Source organism: Tamandua tetradactyla, chromosome 13, assembly GCF_023851605.1.
Source record: "Tamandua tetradactyla isolate mTamTet1 chromosome 13, mTamTet1.pri, whole genome shotgun sequence".
Lineage (NCBI taxonomy): Eukaryota > Metazoa > Chordata > Mammalia > Pilosa > Myrmecophagidae > Tamandua > Tamandua tetradactyla.
In genome coordinates this window covers 19,573,480-19,594,005 of record NC_135339.1, presented here as the reverse complement: position 1 = coordinate 19,594,005, position 20,526 = coordinate 19,573,480, and the positions used below count along the sequence as shown (strand labels likewise).

The window sequence follows — 20,526 nt, the reverse complement described above, 5'->3', positions numbered from 1 at the left end:
CAATGACATAACCTTCAGACAATGTTCTGGGAATTGATTTAAGATGTGGTGGTAATTCCAACAGCCTTTGTGCAGAGTCGAACATCTGTAACAACATTTTACTCAGCTTCTCAGCCACATTCTGTTTTCAAGCAAAAGAAAGGCAACATGTTCCAGAAACACTGGCCAGAACACTGGGGTTACTTCAAAATGATCTTTTTTTTTTTAAAGAAATTCCTTTCTTTCTCTGCCTTAGCCAGGTTGCACACACTGTATCCAGGTTCACCGGTGCCTCTTTACGGGGCCCTTGGAATAAAATGGGGGTGATGGTTACAGCACTCAGCTTTCCAAGTGAGTCCAGTGCCAGAATGGGATGGACCCGTGGCTCAGCTCCACCCTGGGGCACATTCCCGGGTGCCTGTTTCCTCGGGGATGATGCCCTTTGAGTGAATTTATTGGCTGAAGTTAAAACCCAGTTCAAAGCAAATAAACTAAGAAACGTAATAAAAGGCAAACAACCCATAAACATGAGTCGGCTGGCTATCTCCATTACATTATTAATCACCACATCTGGAGAAACCCACATCTGCACACACTTAGCAGGTCATTAGTAATGTCATATTCACACTGGAATCACTCAGAGAGAGAGTCATGCAAAGTGGTTTGAACGCAAAGGCATTGAGCTAACAGGGCTGCCTACTGTAGCCTTGAGCAAGCTGCTAGTTTGGGGGTAGTTTTAATTATTATTTATTGTTTTATCGCTTTCCTTTATGGTATTTTGCTGCCCAACAAGCTAACCGCATGCTGAAATGCACAGTAAGTACAGCTCCCTTCTTCAAGCGAGCTCAGCATGTTAAAGTAGAATGTTGAGGGGTACAGGGCAGAGCAGACACCCCTGGCAATTATTAAAAATTGGGATGGATTCCAATACTCCTTCACCTGGCTCAGTCACAAGCCGAGAATTGGGAGTTGCCTTCTTGAACTCAAATGGGTCTTTGGGATAGCGTGATCTAGCTCCAACCTTGACTGCCAAACAATAAGGAGAGAAGAAAATGGAAATTAATCCTTGGTGAAATGTTTTGTTAGAAAAGTTCCAAAACCAATTTTAACAGTGAATAGAATTATAGCTTTAAATTAAAATGGAGGTTGATCTCCCACAGCTGAATTGCAGGGTTTTGTTTTTATTTTTCTTCCCTTTTCTTTTACCCTGAGGTCTTCCTGAAATTCTTTTTTGCTGTGCCATTGTCATTGATGTCAGGGAGGATAGTATCTGGAAATTCAGAAGATGATCTCTGTGCAATATTAAAAAAAACAAAAACATACAAAGTAACCCTGTCCTCGACAAAATACACAGACATGGAAAACTCAGTTTAGCAACAGGATCAAACTGATTATTTCCTGCCACCTGCTGAGTCCTACTAAACAATCAGCATTAATACTAATTTAATACCCATGCATTAAATACCATGGGTCTGTCACTCCTAAGGAGGGTGACGTGTAGCATCTCCTAGTGTCATGAGTGACATCAGTGAAAAGATGGTTTTAGGATATGTTCTTTTACTGAAACTGAGGCTAAGAAGAGAAGGCAAAATTGCTGGAACAAAGATCAAGCAGTGTGCTTTCTATCTTCTCTGGGATTATCAAACTCATCACCAAAAAAAAAAAAAAAAAAACAATTGCTCCCATGTATGCCACAACAGTACAGTCATTTTGCCATATTTAATTCACAATGGACAAAACTCCCAAGCTGACCTGATCTTGTTCTAATATGACTGCCTGAGCTTTTCACCAGAAAGCCTGGGTGAGTTAACTCTCAGAGAATTTACAGGGTGGCCACAAGAACACAACTGCTGTGCGGGAGCACAGAATGGAGACTGTTTTACAGAGGGAAGTTCTCTGTTCTGTCATCACAGACTACCAGAACTCAGCCTGCCTCTCACACAGACGGGACTGGTGAGAAGATACCAATGTTTCCTTAACCAATGATGGAAAATGGTAACGTTAACATTAGGAACAAAAACACCAATGAAACCCATAGTGTGAAGTTGGTAACACACTCTCTGTAAAGGAGCGCTTGGCTTCTGTTTCGGGATGAATCCCATAGTGGGGAAGGCCAGTGCCTGTCCGTGAGGATGAGAAACCCAGGTCAGATAAGACAAGCCAGGCAGTGAAGCCAGGCACGATGCCGGGAAGGTCGGAAGCAGAGGATTTAGAGCAGGCCGTGTACGTGGATTGAGAGTTCCTGGTCTGACCCACCTGGCTAACACACTCCTTTGTAGTGTCACTGACAAGATCAATCTATGAATCTCTATTTTGACGGCTCATGGTGAATATTAAGACACAGAAAATGCAAAGATGAAAGATACTGGCCTTCAAAAACAACCCTAACAACAACATCTTAAGTAACTATACGTTCCACAATTTGACAATCATTTTATTGTCTGTATTAACAAGCAGGACAATTTGGCAACTCCTGGCTGAAAAACATGAACCTAGATAGATTTAGAAAGCTTAGAGGGTGCAAGATTAAAAGAAAATCTTCTGTCATTACGTAAAATGAGAACGGTAAAGGGACCTCCAACATGCTGGTCCTGCCCTGGGATAGGCCCAACCCCCTTAGATGCAGCAGGGGAGGCAGCTGTGGGGACAGGGAAGGGGAGGCTTGTTGGAGCTTTTTCATTTCCAGCTTTTGTGAAGCTAATAGGAGAGTGGGGAAGGAGACTTTAAGGAACAATAGGTTATGTAGAAGTTAATCACAGGGTGTATTTCTGGCTCTATTCACTGCCTAGGAAAGCTGGATTGTATAAGTTTGAGTCCATCAACACAGAGTAATGAAAGAATTCAGCTCCCACATGGAAAACAGAAAGAAAAAAAAACAATATAAATATATTAACAGAAATCCGCATGGCCTGCAATGCAATGTTCTCTGTAGAAAGACCGCAGGTCTAAGAGATCCTCTAGAATCAAACAGGGTGGATTAAATGTTCCTCCTGCACCACACCCCCTCCACCTCCAACCACGAGCCTTTCCTGCACGCGTCCTGGGAGGAGTGACATTCATCAGAGGCCCTGCACCTAAGCATCTCAGCTCACACATCTTCACCAGTATCTTGACTTGCTTCAGTAACGTGCCCAACACTCTGCCCTGCTCAGAGTTCGGTAGGTAATTCCTTTGGGAGATCTGGTCACCACTGGCTCTTCTGTTTCTTTTTTTCTTCTTGGAACAGATTGTTTTCCATCACCTCCAGGGCAAAGAAAAGTCTCGAACAAAAATCACTAGGTATTAGCTTCTCAGGGACACAGGGACAAACACTGGAATCCTAAGGGCAAATATACAACTGAAATGAGAACTGTAAGAATTTCCCTGAATCACTGCCACGGAGTCTGGGGAAGGGGTAGGTAGTAGAAGATGGGAGATCTTTTTTTTTTTCTTCATATTAATCAAATTTGGAAAAACATACAGGGGTCCAATAAAAAAAGCCACTTTCCAACTTCCCTTCTCTTCCCATTCTCCATTCCGTAGACCAGTCAACTTGATAATGATGATTTTGAGGCCAAAATGTCTACCTGACTCCTTCTGTTGCCCAGAATGAGCAGTATGTTGTGGGGGACAAGTTTCCGAACAGGTATGACACCCGCAGGCCCCTGTCTCCAACAAATGCTTTTTTGTTCTCCTTATCTTTCTCAAGTTTTGGGCTTAGCAAACTACCGCATGCCACCTGTTCTGATACGGCTCATGAGCCAAGAGTGGTTTTTCACACTTTTAAATGAGCGGAAAAAAAATCAAGGCAGAATAATATTTCATAACACCTTAAATGGCATGAAAATGCAAATTCCTGGGTCAACAGATAAGTTTTTATTGGAACATAGCCACGGTCACCCTTACATGTCGTCTCTGGCTGCCTCCGACACTATCTAGCCCTTGACAGAAAAAGTTTGCTAAGCCCTGATCTCGTTTATCTTCTCAGATTTTCCTGGCTTTCCAGCTTCCACAAAGGATAATATTCTTCCCAATCTCTCACACTCAGCCAAGCAATAAAAGAAACCTACATGGAAACCACTTGAAACGCACAGATCTGGGGACATTTGGCGTGTTGGAGAAGTCAGTGCCTCTCACACCCCTGCCATCGGCCCTGCTGGTTCCCTCGGGTTCGCGGACGAGCCAGGCAAGCTTCCCCTTTTCCAACTCAAGTTAAGTTTGACTCATCCACCCCAGAAGTACTTTGAAAATCAAGGCAAACCCCATCTACCATGAACAATTTCTCCAAGCTGTCAGCATGCGCTGTAAGTCCACCCTGCAAGAGCTCTGTACAAGACAACAGATTAACCATTAGACTCGAGATGTTGGAAATATACAGCTTCAACCTTTCCCCAGCTAGCTCAGAGCGATATATAGATGATTATTTCAACCGTCAGCTGCCGCATAGATTTAAACCCCTGCACAATAACTCCTGGATTCATCTGTCCCTTGTCAAACTTGCACAGCTTTAGTTGGAGGATACGTGGGGTGGCAGTTTCACTGCGAATCCAGGATGATCCAGACGGCTGCTGTCTCTTTGTTAACAGGAAGCCAAACTGATGAGTTTGTAATGCATTTCTTATCAAACGTAGTTGCAGAGAAGAAAATGTACCCCATCGGTATGGCTAGAATTTCATATATACTTGATTATGGGCTTAATCAGAGCATCTCCACTATTTTCTTGAGGAAACAGACAATTCCATAACTGTTCCAGTAAAATCATTTTAGGCCAATGAATTATGTATTTATGAATTTATAATTATCCTTGATTTTCCCCCTCCTGCCATATACTTAATAAAACCATCAGCTGGAGACTACAAAGTGATGGTGCTTAATAGATACAAGCGTGCTAATATGTTTTTTAAAGTTAACGCTGATCTTTTCGAGCTGCATTTCTAAAGTGATCACTGTGAATAAAGCGTTTGCAATTTTCAACCCCTACATTTAACGAAGACAAAATGGGCTATAATGGAATTTATGGGGCCTACAAAGGAACTCTTTACTAATACAGCTTATCATCAAAAAGATTTGAATTTACTGTTGGTCAAATTGGGTCCCTCTGAAATGTATCAAGAAAAAATGCCTAAGGAAAGTACCTGGCACTATTCCTGGCACTTTGAAAATGCCCCCATCAGGGGCAGCATCTGCCACTGTCTTCTGCTGTCCTCACTTCCCTAATCCCCACTGACGTTAAGTACCAGCATTCAGGACACTCCAAAGACTCCAAAGCCTTCTTTATTTGAAATGCTATTATTTTATCATGGATCTTTTCTAGTCCTATATTTGTTAAATATTGCATTCAACTCTCATTTACTGAGTCTTCTGGTGGCTCCTTAAACTTGGAACCCAAGGCAAGTGCCTCACTTGCCTTCCCCTAGTTTCAACACTGCCCTGTCCATTTCTCCAGGGTATCTGTTCTAGGTGCAATTTCAGCCCCTCTACTAGCATTGCAGAGAAGTGGTCTTAGTTTGTGACCACATGTGTATCTACGTGTTCTCTTGTCCAGCCCTGGACAAGTATAAACTAAGAGACATTTCTTGTGATCGCTGTATGCTGTTTGCGTGAGACTGGTAAGGGAGGGCCTTGCAAGAAATGCTTCCTTGTGGATTTACAAATTGCCTGAGATCTAGAGGAATGGAGAAAAGATTACGCTGCCTCGGGAATCTGAGATTTGCCACCTGCCCAGGGTGAGAAACGGAACAGAGCGGAGGGGCCAGGTCTCTCATGGACTTCATTTCACTCCTCCCAGCAAATTCTCACAGTTAACGCAATGCGGATTTATATTTCTATTTTGAGGCTAAAGTTTTTATTTGCTTATATGTTTTGACTCAGATGTTCTCTTACTTCTATTTTTTTCCTCCCCCTACACTGCTTCAAGTAAACATGACTGGCAGAAGATGTCAATCATGTTTTCATCTCCACTTTCACTGCTGCTTCTATTTTTTTAATTAACGCTTGCCCTAGTGATTCTGTGCTTTGGAGAACAACCTAGGATCTAATTGTGAAACTATATGTGCTTTTTTTCTAAACCATAAGATGCTGAAAAATAAGAATCATTATTAGGAACAGTAGCATCATTATTATCGGCTCATCCATACCCACCATATCTTCCATTGAACTGGTGGTGTCAGGAGCCCCGTAGGATTCTAATATGTATTCCACGTGGTTGCACCAGCACTTTCTCTGAAACTCAGATAAAGGTAAAATGCATGGGCTTTTAGCGCAAAGCAGGTGCACGGCGTGGCCCGATGAAGAATGCTCTGCCAGAGCCCTTCAGAAATACGGGAGGCTTTTAACCTTGGGAGCTAAGGACCAGTCCAGATTGTGATTTTACACTAAATACAGCATTTAGTTTATTTCTTGAGGGCATAGTCACCTTCTAAAGATGTTCTTGAACTATAAAATCACTATCTATATTCCACTATAATTTATCCTCTGACGCATCCTGTGCAATATTTTAAAACACTAGTGCCTGGTGGGGCCTCTTTCTGGACAGCGTGCTTAGAAAACAAGGCATGGAATGTACTAGCTGAGCTGCAAGGCTTTGGGGCATGTTCTGGCCTTACCTTCTCTTCACTATTGGGGAAAGGTCACACTGATATGCAAACCCCCAGTGAGGGCCCCCTCCCACCTCGCCCCAGTGTGCTGACTTCTAATTCAAGTCATGTGCCTCAAGGATACTGCAGGTGAAGACAGTCCAAGGACCTGAGTTTCTCGAGCCAGGCCCCCAGCTCAAGTCCCAGCTCTGTCCCTCTTTAGTGGAGTGTCACCTCTCCACAGTGCTGCAGGCTCTATTGTTATTCCCATTGGACAGATGGGGACACCAAGTCTCAGAGATGCCATGGGATTAAAGGTGATGCATGGAGGCCTCTCACTGATGGTTCCAGGACCTGCTGCAGTCACTGGCAGACTCAGCTCGGCACCATCACGCTACTGGCCCACTGCAGAGGCAAGAATTAAGTCTGGAGCGTGTACGGGAAAATGGAGGTTGCTAGCTTCTATTTAAAGATCCTGCAGAAGCCTGGGCCCACATGCCAGGAGGATAACAACACCCTAAGGCTGGGGCTGGGGGGCCTGTCTCATGGAGCTCACCACTGGCCTAAAACCCTACTACTGCCTACTGCAGTGACAAGACACCCCTACCCCCACCCCGTTTACGTCTCTGGCTCCAGAGACATTGGTGGCATATTAAGCATCATCATTAAGCACACAAATCTTGAAGTCACACTGTGGGGCTTGAACATGGGCTTTTAGCAAATAACCTAGCTTCAATTTTCTCATCTTTTAAGTGGGAATAATCAGAGCACCTACCTCATAGGATGGTGGGGAGGAGTACATGAATTGAAAACATGAAAAGCCCTTAGAACAGTTGCTGGTAATCTCTTAATAAATGTTAGCCGTCATTATTATCTTGGTTTTTACAAAGCAAGGCCAACGCAGCCCTCTGCAATTGCACCCCTGTGCACAATGCCATCTTGCTTTCTTTCAACTTTGTTCCACTTAAATGGTTTCATCCCCACACACTCCAAGAACAGATTTGTATCCAATAGCTACAGGCACGAACGCCTGAGATTGACCACACCCACCTTCCATCCTGTGTATCTCATTTAACTGTCACCTCTGTTCCCTACAGCCCTAATGAACTGCTCAGGTAAAAAATATTAGGCTTTGCCAAGTGTCATAAAAACAAACAAACAGAAAACAAGCAAACAGAAAACGTTGAAAGAGCCTTCACTGGAGAGAGCTGGGGCCATTCAGAGCAATAACAAATGAAAGTCAGATGGAAAGCTGGAGAAACCCCATTGTTCCCTCTAAATTACAGGAAATTCATGCTGCCTGATTGTGAGGGACTCTTTCCCTTGCCTTTCTTATAGAAGATAAGGGGCATGGCATATGCATGGAGGCGCTGGCAGGAGGGGCAGGAGAACAACAGAGCAGGGAAGCAGAAACTCTACTTCTCCCACCATGCTTTCCTTCCACCTAACTACCCTATTCATCCATCAAGGAACAGGCTAAGCCTGCTTCCTCCAGGAAGCCTTCCTGGATGATTTGAACAAGCTAGAACCTTGTTTTTTAAAAACTCCATTGCATTTCCTTATATTTATTGCATTATAAATTTTCTATCCATTTCAATGTGACCCAATATACCAACTAGACTATAAACGCCTCTATTATCGTCTATAAATGTCTAAATCTCTCATGGTACTGAGTGCCTGGTAAGGCTCCTAATAGATATTGCCATTGAGGCAGCATTGCAGAATAGAAAAGCATAACCCAGTAGTCAGCAGCCCAGAATTCTAATCCTGCCTTGGATCAACTACGTGACCTCGGCAAATTTCTTCCCTGTAAAATGAAGGACTGGCATTAATTAAACATAAAGTCCTGTTCAGCTCTGATGTGCAGAGTCTGGGTTTAATGTGCTCTTCTGTTTCTGGACAGATATTGCAGGGGCCAGCCATGGACTGATTGTCTCATAACTACCCAGGCACGAATATTTATAGAGCACTTCCGGATTCAACCCAGAAGAGCCATAGAATAGGAAAAGCAGGTTTCCTGATCCAAGGAAAGTGTGGTCATGATCAATGGTTCTCAACATGGCTTTCATTAAAATGAAGGCACTTTAGAGAACACCAATGCTTCAGCCCAACCCCAGACTGATTAAACCAGAACCTTGGAATGGGGCCTGGACATTGGTTTTTCTTTCTTTCTTTCTTTCTTTCTTTCTTTCCTTTCTTCTTCTTTTTTTTTTGAAAAAAATATTTTTAAAGATACACAACAGGAACTACAAATCTAGCTGGAGAAGTTATAATTGAATCTAAAATACATATAATTCACAAGTTATATAAAACAAAAGATATCACATGACAATGTCAGGCATGGACTAAATGCAATGCCTTAGATTTGCTATAATCTTCTAGCACTTGTTAGAGGATCTAGGATATTCAGGAAATAAAAAAAGACTCGAGATAAGAATAGGATGGAAAAAAGATGTCAGCCGTAGTCACCTGTGTATCATCAGAGCCTAGCACAGTGCCTGGCACACGAGTGACTCTAAACCCAAGATTCTGAATAAACCAAGTGATGGCAATTAGGATGGGCAGGGCATGGTCAGCAGAGAGGACAGCCTGAACAAAGTACTAACCTAAGGAACTACCAGAAAACTATTCTGGCTGGAGCAGCATGATTTCCATGAGGGTATAGCTGGGGGTATGGGGCAGACATTGTAAAGCTTTGAATCCCAAATGACAGAATTTGGATAATGTTTACTAACAGTCTGGATCCCCACAAGAGTATCTTTTCTACTGTCTAAACACTCAGACACATGGAGGGCTGTGGGTGGTTTGCATCTTGGAAAAATCTAAAACCCTCTAGCTCAGCCTGCTTTTTCCTGGCTACTTAAAAGTTAAAAGGGTCTAAGATAAGACACATGCATGTGAGCACAGAAAACTAAAGGCCAGATGGAGGACCCTGCAATTGTCCAGTTCCTCTGGAGATCTCATTTTTATTCAGGAGGGTGAATTAGGCAGGAAAATGCAGTTATTTAATGCCTAGGAAAGGGGTCCTGTGAAATTCACATGGCCAGTTCCTCATAGCCAGACCTGGTAAATCTGATCATGACTCTGGGAGGGTTATTTCCTGTCTCTAACTATTTGAGTTGATCCCATTCTATACTGAAAGAGCTGGAAGGAAAGCCATGGGATCGTGACTTTTACATGGACACTAACTGTAACTATTATATATATATATATTTTTAACATGGGTAGGCACTGGGAAGTGAACCAGGGTCTCCGGCATGACAGGTGAGAACTCTGCCTGCTGAGCCACCATGGCCCACCCTGTAACACAATTTTCAAAAGCATTTTCAACAATGCTTTAAAGCAGGTTTACTGAAAAGAAAATGTTTCCCCGTATCCTCTTTGGTCTCACCAAATCAGGAATACTTCAGGATTTTTAAAAAAAAAAACCTAGTTTTTTAAAATAAGAATGTACATTATGTTATCTGGACCCCTGACCTTCACCCTTACCCCTGCTATGCCAGAGAGAAGACAAAAAACTCAAAAGAGAAAACTCCTATTGGGTTACCAGAAATAATGGTTTCAAAATTTTTGACGACAATAACAACAAAATATATATATATATGCACTTAAAATTCTCTATGGCCTGACTGGGCGAATTTAATAATGAAGAAATGAACCCTCGTGGAATTTGTCATCTCTCCTTTTCTACAACCTCAGTAAATTCACTGCCTCCTATCCAGACCGTGCTTACATCCATATCCCCAATGCAAAAGAATAATATATACTTAAATAAAAAGATAGTAGTCAAAAGACATGACTACAACTTAAAAAAAAAAAGGTTGAAAAATAAACTGTATATGGACAAAAGAACAAAAGAAAATAGTTATGCTTGTATGTTTGATTTTTTTGCCTCATTGATGCCCCAAATGAGTGAGCTGACCAGTCTTTGTATAGACAAGCTTATTAAAAAACGCTGATCCTATTTACCAGAAATGTAGTCCTGGCCCAGACAGAAAAAGAACATTCCTTGGTTAACGTGGATTCTAAAGTGGTTCCTGATAAAATAGCATCATCTTAAAATTATTTTTACATAGCACATTAATCTGGTACTTAAGCCACCTTTATGAAAATGTTCCTCATTATCCTAGTGTGGAATGAAGTCTGGAGAATTAATCTAAATAAATAAATACTAGACAAAAAGGGGAACTTGCCATGTAACAATAGTCAGATGGCAAAGGTAAGTAACAGTGTCTTAGTGGTGGGAATCTAGTACCGTGTACTTCCCTTTTTAAAAAACATAGTAATGTGTATTTAACTCGGACTTGTTTCAAAGGGGCACCAAAATCAAGCTGTTTGCATTTCAAGAAATCTTAGCAATTGTGAAGTGTTGTCTTAATGGAGGTATATCCTTCTACCCCCACTGCCCCCGCCACCAAAAATAAAAATATAGTTGGAGGAATTCATTTTGGAGAAATAAAAGTGAGCAGCGTGGATGAGAAAAAGCAGAAAGGGGCACAGGGAGGAGAGGTGGGTACCTAGAATACAATCCAGTTAGAAGGGTTCATTTATAGAATAGCAGTGCCACCTGCTGGTTTCACTGAATTTAAACCCCTCTGGGGTTTGCAGGCATCTATCTTGCAATCTATGCATAAACATAACAGCAGTATTTCTCAGCTGTTGTTATACATAAGAATTTTATTACCAGTCGGCAGATTTCTAACTCACTGGTTAGAGTTTAATAATCCTCTATTACCTGAAGTGTGGGTTATATAAAAACCTAGAATGTTAATTGTTGACAAACCAATTCTAATATGTAAAGCACTCTAACTCACCCAGTAAATATCCAAATAAATCCAAAGGGATAGCTATTTTTGCTCTAACAACGTGTTATTAAACACCACAACTTGATCACTTACATTAAAATGTTCATGTATTTTGATGTACTAAGAAATCAGGAAAAATGCATTATAATTTTACTAACTGAGAGCTTTTCCTTCGTTCACAATTTAGAGGAAGATATTTTGCAAAGGTATTTTTCCCTTCCTTTAAAAAATGTAGCTAAGCCAAGGTGCCATTTAGGAAATTTGCTCATGTAACAAAAGCTGAGTTATAAATAACTAAGATTACATCTATAAAATGTTACATTTTTTTAAATGGCAATGGAGAAGTCATGGAGAATATAAGTCACTGATACAGTGAGCACAGAAACACTACCTGTCATTTTTCAGAAAAAGATCACACAAACACGATAGCAGAGGAACACAATAAAAGGAAGAAAAGGGAATGTGATGGGTAACTCTGATTATATCTGCAAAGGAAACTGTGAAATAAATTAACACCAAAGCACCCACAAAAGGCCTATCACAGCTTCACTGGGAGTGATCATTATGCAACAGAGAAGCCTGGTGATTTTGTAAAAACCAGAAATAAAGTGTAGGTTGTGAAATCTGGTGGTGATAACTAATGACCACGCTACTTACAACTCTGATTTGATCTCCAACAGAAAAATAAAAAATAAAAAAGCACTCTAAAGGACAGATGAATGCAACAGGGATTGTATTTTTCGTTTGAAACAAATACGCTCAAATGGGATCAAAGGGCCCCAGTAAATGAAAAATGACAGTTCCTCTGTTGCCCTGATTTGATCTCAAGCAAAACCCACCATGCTGATAACATTCCAGTACTTAAGAGGAAGGTAGAGCCCTTCTGGGGGCTGTTGTAGGAAGGAGGTGGGTGCAATCGCTCATTCAGTTGATGGGAAGGCCACTCTAATTTCAAAAAGTTATTGAGATTTAATCTCTAACAACCACAAAAAACATCTCATGCAGCAACCATGTGTGAAGAGAATCAAAGGTTGGAGTGCTTCCTTTGAGCCCAAAGTGCCTCCTTTGTATATTACAGGGGGCTTAACCAGGAGGTTCTCAAGCCTAGGCAGAAAGCATGTCATCACGCACCTCAACCAGCTGCAACTTTGTATGAAGAGAGGGTTACCAAGAGCGATTTCAGACTAGAAAGATAGAGGACCATCTGGTGGGGCTTAGGGATGTCAAGATTTGAGCTGGGGGCTTACCCTGCCTAGATACAACTCCCAATATATTAGCCTGTATATCAGAACAGAGAGATAGGTCCAGGCAACTGGCTGGGGACTAAGTGATTGAAGGTAGAAGCTGTACCTTCCAGAGCAGTTGGGATAAATTAAAATCAATGAGGAATCATAGGTGGACGAAAGCTTGCTTGAGTTGCAAACTGCGGAACTGAAGGGCACATTGTCACCTGGAGAGCAGTGAAACGTGCGTTTGCTATGTCACCTGAATGGACATCTCTACCCCACCCTCTATGCCCCTAATCCTAAAACAACCGATGACATGTGGCGGGGGAATGCATCAGCATCCCCTGGTCCACTACAGAGTCCAAATACGGTGTCCCTGTCCACGAAAGCAGTGGAAGAAATGTGCCGCCTTCGAAAGAGGCAGTGATCGATTCTAGATCAAGCTCTTCAAGGCTTCCAGCAGTCAAAGGAATCAGCTGTTAAGATACGAATGCTTTGTTCAAGACAGTATGAGGGAAAAAGGAGAGCTCTAAGCTGAAGACCCTCTTTTCTCTTGAGATATACACCTAAGAGAGGATGGAAACATACTGCCTACACAGTTTACTTGTTATTCAGCAAATATTTGTTAAATTTCCACTGTGTGTCTGGGTTGCTGGGTGCAATGTGCTAAGAATCCAAAGAGCAATGAGACTTGTTTGTTTTTTAATTCTAAGAAACTCAACATGAAAACAGTTCTAAATGGGGTTTATACCAAATGTTTAGAGAGGTGTTTAGAAGTGTTTATAAAAGTGTTTAGAGGATTAGAGAAAAGGGACCCATTCATTCTGACATGGGGTGGGACATGGGCCAGTCAAGGAGTCTCCTTAGAAATAGGGATACTTGAGCAGAGCCTTTAAAGCAAGGATCAGCAAACTTATTCTGTAAAGGATAAGAGAGTAAATATTTTGGGCTTTAAGGATCATAGGCTCTCTGTTACTAACTATTTGACTTGGCTGCTATAACTTGAAAACAGTCGTAGATAATATGTCAATGAACGGGCCTGACTGTTACAAGAATACTTATTTACCAAAATAGGCAGTGGAGCCAGATTTGGCCCTTGGGCCGAAGTTGGCTGACCCCAGTTTTAAAGGATGAGTAACACTCAGCTAGAAGAATGGTGGGGAAGAATGGCCAGCTATAGACATAGCTCAAGTCATGAGAGCAAGAGATTTTGGGGTAACAGTTGGATGAAGGATACTCATGTGGAAGAGCCGTTATGCCATGTTAAGAGATTGAATCCCTTTCTATCGAAAACAAGGAGATGTCCAAAGTTTTTTCCTTTGGTAAACCTATGATAATAACATGGTCAAACATGTGGTTTAAAATAATAAAGTTGGTAGTCGTGTGATGGCAAGGGGTTCTTACTGGAGGGCAACTGTAGTAGAATAGGTGAGAAAACATGAGGACCTAACCTTGAGAGCAGGATGGGTTTGAAATACAACCCGGAGATTAAGTCAGAGGCCTGGCCGTTAGTAAGACAGAGGAAGGCAAGAGCAGGATAGCAGAATATTCAGAATTTCTAAGAGCTTATCAATTCTCATCTCTAGATCTGTCCTCATACAGGTCTTCTCAGAGAAAGGAACAATGGCCTGGGACTCAAGCTTGTCCCTGCTCCCAGTCCAAGTCTCACTAATGAGAAATTTAATCAGAATCTGAGCCCAACTTTTCATAAGAGTTCCATTCCAACCAGACCTCAAAGGTGGGCTGAAAGCCAGGCTATTAGCAAGAAAATAGATTCTGACAGAATTTTAAAGGAAGCAAATGTCATCTGTCACCATGTTTTCCCCTTTTGTTTGCACTCCATCTCTTCTTCCATCTTACAAGACCACACTGATTTCACTATCTCCATGTCCATTTTAGAGGTGGAAAAATCAAGTCATAAAGACATGGTTTCGGTAAAATGGGGAAGGATGGAACCCAAAGTCACATCTTTCTGAAGATCCCAGAACCCGAGGATCCTAGCCAAGATCTCAGCTGGGCTAAGATGTAAAAAGCGATACTGTTGATGTTCGTCCATAAAATATGTACTATTGGAGATAGAAAACCCTCCTTGCCTGGAGATGAGTGTCTGTCCCTGTTTGATTCCATACGTGCTATATTCCTGAACATCAGACAACAAAATGAGGCAGAATAAACATGACAAGGGAGAATCTTTTGGGGAGGTGAGCGGTTATTATTTATTATGTAAGCATGGGGGACTGTTTGGGAAAAAGGCTACAAATGAACAGGGCTTTGATATTTTTAATAGCCATCAGTGGTCTGAATATAGATAACCCTCAATTCACTGAAACTCTGATAAATACAGGCCCCGGGAAAAAGACACATTTTCTGTACCCTCCTTGAAGAGAAAAAGAAACACCTTGAAATAGAACAAGCTGATGATGAAGTACAAACCTGTAAGGACCGTCTGTGCTCTCTCTACATGCTCCTATGTCTGCAGCTCCTGGCCTAGAAGCTGAGATCCAAGGCCTTTAGGATAACACTGATAGGTTCTAAGATGCTTTAACCTAAAAGAAGAATGACATTATTTTTCCCTCACAGGCCCTACCAGAACATTGGTAAGTAGACTTTGACTTTCTAAAAGGATTTTTAAAAGCAAATGTTGAAACAAAAAGGACTTTCAGGTTCTGTTTCAATCAGAAGAATTGACTGAATCAATCAGAGGAACTGAAGTCTATATATGGAGTCAGAGCCTTGGGTCATAAAAGGAACCTTAAAGATATGCTCTCCTAACTCTCTCATCAGTCAAAATAGGAATGGACATCCCAGGGAGTGATTAGCTGCTACTCGGCATTTTGTAGGGTTTTTTTTCTGGTGAGTTGATCCCCTGAAATAAAAACGGACTCAGTTGTAATTTTCTAGTCTGTTAGATCAAGCTGTTCAACTCTTGGCTACTATCCATGGGCTTCCCTGCCTGTGGTTGATGTGTCCTTTTATAAGATAGCTTACTAAGAGTCAGTCATTGGAACAAAATGCATTAACAATGGCTAAAGTGGTCTGTCATTGTCGTTCCTATCAACATTATGGGAGAGGACAGTCCTCTCACCTAGGGGTCTGTTCACTTACCAACCCTGTGATCTTGCTCAAATTCATCTGTCTCTAATCTTCTCCCATTACACATCATCCTCATGGTATTTAACATGGACCAGAAATTCTCATAAGAACTTCGTAGTCTCTCATTTAATCCTTGCAGCCACTCTGTGAGAAAGGTTCTATTATATCCATTTTACTGATGGGGAAACCAAGGGATAGAAAAGTTCTGGAACTTTTGCCAAAAGTCCTACAACTAGTAAGGGATAATGTCTTTTCTGGGATTGCACAGATGCACTGAGATGCTGTTGGTACCTGGAGAAGTTATGAAGACTTCTAAAAACATAAGGCACTACAGATTCATTATAAAAATCAACATCCACTTTTAAGTACATTTATATAGCAATACCAGGAGTTATTTCCAAAGTCCCAGGAAACACAGAAAACTCATCCACTATCTTCCTTTCCCTGATCCGGGGCTGCCAGAATTTCAGGCTTTAGTTGCTAATGAGATTATTTAGCTTATTTCACAGTGAAGGGAATGATTTGGGAATTCCCTACTGTAAGGAGGAAAGACAGGAAATATCTGCCTTGCTGATAGGCACCTTCATCTGTGAGTTAGCATGCCTCCAGCCACCGGACCACTGCACATTTCACATTCTCCTACCAAAATTACAGGCCATGTGACTTGAGCCCCTTCTTCCTTGGTTGCATCACTAGCATGATTCACCCTGTCATTTTCACCACATGCTCTGCTCTCTGTAGGTCACTGTACTTCCTTTTTCATTAATACATGTTTAGGGATTTGGGTTTGAAGCATCCCTACTGGATGTTCTTTCAGTTGGCTATTTTACACGCCATATGCGGAAATGTACTCATCTGCACTGAAGAAATGGCCAGATCAATGTTGACAAAATGCAGAGAGAAATTCAAAACCACTCAAAGCTAAGAGGATGCTTGGTGCAGCCTGCAAGAGCTCTGGGAACAATCCAGAAAGTGTCCCGCTCCTTCCTCGACTTGAGAATAACTAGGCTACTGACACTTACTGGCAGGTACACAGAAGACACTCGGCCTTTGGATACCTCAAGGTGGGAGGAATTGTCACTTGGGGGCTGTTGGATTTAGCCTGTCTACTCAAGTCAGAGTCCATGATCCTATTAGTTTTGAGCAGCCTTAAAGGTTTTTCCACATTTGGGCAGGTCCATGAGGCCATCTGCAGATGATGACACCTACTTACAAACAGGCCCCTTTCCTCATATGGCCCTAACAGACACATCAATATTTTCACGCCACCCTGGCTCACAAGAAAATTAGGGTCATTGAAATTAAAAAGAATTAAATGGAAATGCCAGAAGTCCTTCATTTCCTAGAACAAATGCTCTACCTTTACTTATATCCTTTGGTTGGTAGTATCCCTCTCTCTCCTTGCTTGAAAAACTGGTGGATTTTTCCTACTGGTTTTTTTTCTGTGCTTCATTCCTAGATCTTCTTTCCCAATATTTCTCCTTCACAAAGAAAACTGATTATATTTACTCATGGGGGTCATTTTCAGGGTCCTTCAATTATGATTTTTCATTACGTTTTTTCCCCTCTTAAACTCTTGTGTACTCCTAGTTCTATGCATATACACACATGCACTATATGGTAAGCTGCTTAGAAAGTTTTAGAAAACTTCATGGATCGAGGGTGATCCTGCTTCTGGCATATCACCTATTCCTTCAACTGTCAGTTGCTTCATTTAGTCATTCTTTTGCTCATCAAAAATTTACTGAACTGGAAACCTTCAGGCCATTTCCTATTCAAATATTCTTGCCAACACACAAAGCCTAGCCAAGGCTGACCTGGGAAGGAAGACAACCCCTGGGTCCCTTCTTGACTGAGTGTAGTCCAACAGGCTCTGACCCAAAAAGCTGACACTGGCTAAAATGGAGATCACTTAATCCAGGCTTCCAGCTCCACTCCCAGAAGATGATGCATGCTCTGTAGTCTACAGATGTCCCTCTCTCCTCTTCTGATAGCCACATAACATCCTATATGGCTCTGGTTCTGGGGAGTTTTCCTCATTTCATTTAAAAGCCTCTCAGTGTAGATGACTGATCATAACTGATGCCAACTGGCTGTAAAGGTTTCCACTTCTGAGCTTGCATCAGATTTTCTCTGTATCTCTAGGAACAATTGGTGGTACTCATTGTTCCATCTTTAAGGGGATAGAATGAATGCATTCCCCAATGCCAGGAAATTTTTCCTTGCTGTCTCCCTCAGAGGTGAGAGGATGAAAGGATGGTTCCAGCCCAAGATGACTAAATGAAGTAGAGAAGACTGCTTTGGAATCTCCAGTCCCTTAGCCAAGCTCATCTGAGCTGGCCGTCAGAAGAACATCTCATCAGATCAGAACAAGAATCTGTGGGATTGCCCAGCAATCTCCCTCCAAATCAGGCACTGGCTAGCAATTGACACCAAGATTTTTTTTTAATGCCCTCTGAGGTTTTAAATGTGTGAGTCCGACAATGCTGGGCTTGGCTGTATCTATCTAGATTCCCTTTGGGAAGATGGTTGGCTGGGGAAGCAGAATTCTTAGGGTAAGGTTTGGAAGCACATGTTGGGATGGAAGGCTGCCTGATTATCTAGATAATTCAACATGCTGGTGTGGGAGAAAGCCCTGGAGAGAGGAAGGACAACACATGGCTAGTTGGTTGAGTGCATTTTGCCACATTTCACTTCCAGATGTTGGTAAGCTCAGCATGCACGCCCTACCCCTGCGAGTGAAGCCACGACTCAACTGCTTTTCCATGCTGATTTAATGACCCTTAGAGGCTGATGGTGTGCACAAGTGCTACAGCGATGGATGCTGACAGAGAGACACAACGAACACAGACAAAGGTCTTGTGCACCAAAGAATAAAAAGGGAAAGAAAATTGTCTCATGGTGCTTAGAAATGCCACAGGACTTCCTAGGATTTTGCGTGGCAGTACTCCACAGGAAATCTGTTTTGCATTTCCACCAAAGTGGGATAAATGGTTGACAACTACAGTGGATTTGAAATGAATGGGAAGTGAAGGACTTTATTATTTTTTTCCATAGATCTAAGGAGATATGCTATCTTCCTGAGAAAGATAGGAGGAAAGTCTCAGTGCCATACACAGAGACTGAAAACAATTTCCATTAGCTCTAACTGAAGCTAACACATGCAGCTCAAGCCAAGGTCCTCAGGGCTGATGAGCACATGCCTGCCCAGCTGTTGGACTCCATTCACTTTTGTGTTTTTGTTGCTCAGCCTGGGCCGGTACTTGTCATGCCAGTAACTGAGAACTGCCCTACCTGGTACCTTCAACACACGCAAGGTGTTGAGTCTTATTCCTAATGAGGAGGATAGTGAAGGGGGAAGTAGAAATTCTGGCTAGAAAAAGAAAATAGATGGAGGAGATCCCCAAAACCAGAGGCTGTGGCTGCTGCCAGGTAGGTCTCCAGTCCTGATGGAGACTCTGCAAGTCCTCATACAGAAGGAAGAGAAGTCCACTGAGCCCAAGTAAGAATCACAATGGCTGTCTGGTCTGCCGGGGAGAATGAAGTTCAGGAAATTTAACTAATGGAAATCAACTTCTTCAGAGCCATCATTAAACTTTCTTTAAAAAGATTTTAACTTCTTGATCTTGCATTTGGACAATGGGCTTCAGCTGCCAAGTCCTGTAAGCTGCAGATCACTGGTAAGGCTTATCCCAGCAACGCAGGCCCGCCTGCCTCCTTTCCCAGCCTTGCTTGGTTGAGAGGGTGTCCCAGCATTGCTAGCCTCTTCATCCAAACTTACCACAGGAGTCTTCCTAAAAGTAAGCTTCTGGGGGGACCACTTCCCTGATCAAATACCTTACATACTTTCTGTAGTATCACAGACTAAGAACCAACCCCCGTGGCCTGGTCCCTCCCAGTCTGGGGCCTTACTGGACCATTCAGGGTCCCCCCACCTCCCCGCGTCTTAAGCTCTGCCCAATCAGGGTGACCACTGCTTGCCAGGAAGCTTCCTGCCTTCCCACCACCTTGCCATTACTCATGCCATTAGAACACCCATTGGCTGCCATTCTCCAAGCCTATCTCAAATGTCACATTCTCCTCAACCTTTCCTTAGATGACCAACAGATGACCTTGCCTCTTTAAACTGCCAAAGCACTTTGCATTTCTCTCCCCCAGCATTTCCCATGTTGTCTCCTTGCCTTTTTCTCTTTCCTTAAAGATAGACTGAGCTAACTACCCACCCAATGAAGATAAGAGAGCACAGACTGTGGAGCCAGATCACCTGTTTTCAAATACCTTCTCCACCACTGACTAGCTGTGTGACCTGTGGCAAGTTATTTAATCTTTGTGCCTTAGTTTCCTCATCTGTAAATGGGGGTAACAACACAAGGATTAAATTAGATAATATTCATAAAGAACATAGAACAGTATCAGCAATGCAACAAATTCAGGGTGTAAAATAAAAAGCAGCAATAACATATACATATGCATATGCACACATATGTGCCTGGCTGGGCTGGCTGAGCACCTTGCATACAGTGAGACCTGAGACAAGGCTAAGCTTAAGTCTTAACTTGAATTCAAGTTAACTGACCCTTTCCCAGTACCATACCCTATTAAGCCTAGGTTGCTGAATTCCTGGGTGATGAAGTACAAATGTAATAATTACAGATACATTTGGGGAGTGGGCCTTTATGCAATTAGATAAGACAAAACATCATCCTAGTCTCAAAAGGTGAAAGAATGTTTTTGGCATGTCTTAATAGGCCTCCCTATTATTCTCTCCTCATCAACGAGCCTGGCCTGCTTATAATTACTGCATGCACGCCATCTGACGATGGTTTCCATTATGCTGCTCTGAGCTTATTGCCTGTAGGCTGAAATGGG

At 42.2% G+C, this 20,526-nt stretch overlaps 1 protein-coding gene across 8 annotated transcripts in view; it reads right to left on the bottom strand.

The window, feature by feature from the left end:
* KCNMA1 (potassium calcium-activated channel subfamily M alpha 1) overlaps positions 1–20,526 on the bottom strand; it is a 767,272-nt gene that overhangs the window by 88,272 nt on the left and 658,474 nt on the right. The window contains exon 19 of one of the 8 annotated variants that reach the window (XM_077124803.1): positions 919–1,005. The exons of the other annotated variants lie outside the window; for them this stretch is intronic. Coding sequence (XP_076980918.1) covers positions 919–1,005 — 87 coding nt within the window. The remainder of the gene's footprint in view (positions 1–918; positions 1,006–20,526) is intronic. 8 annotated transcript variants of the gene reach the window in all.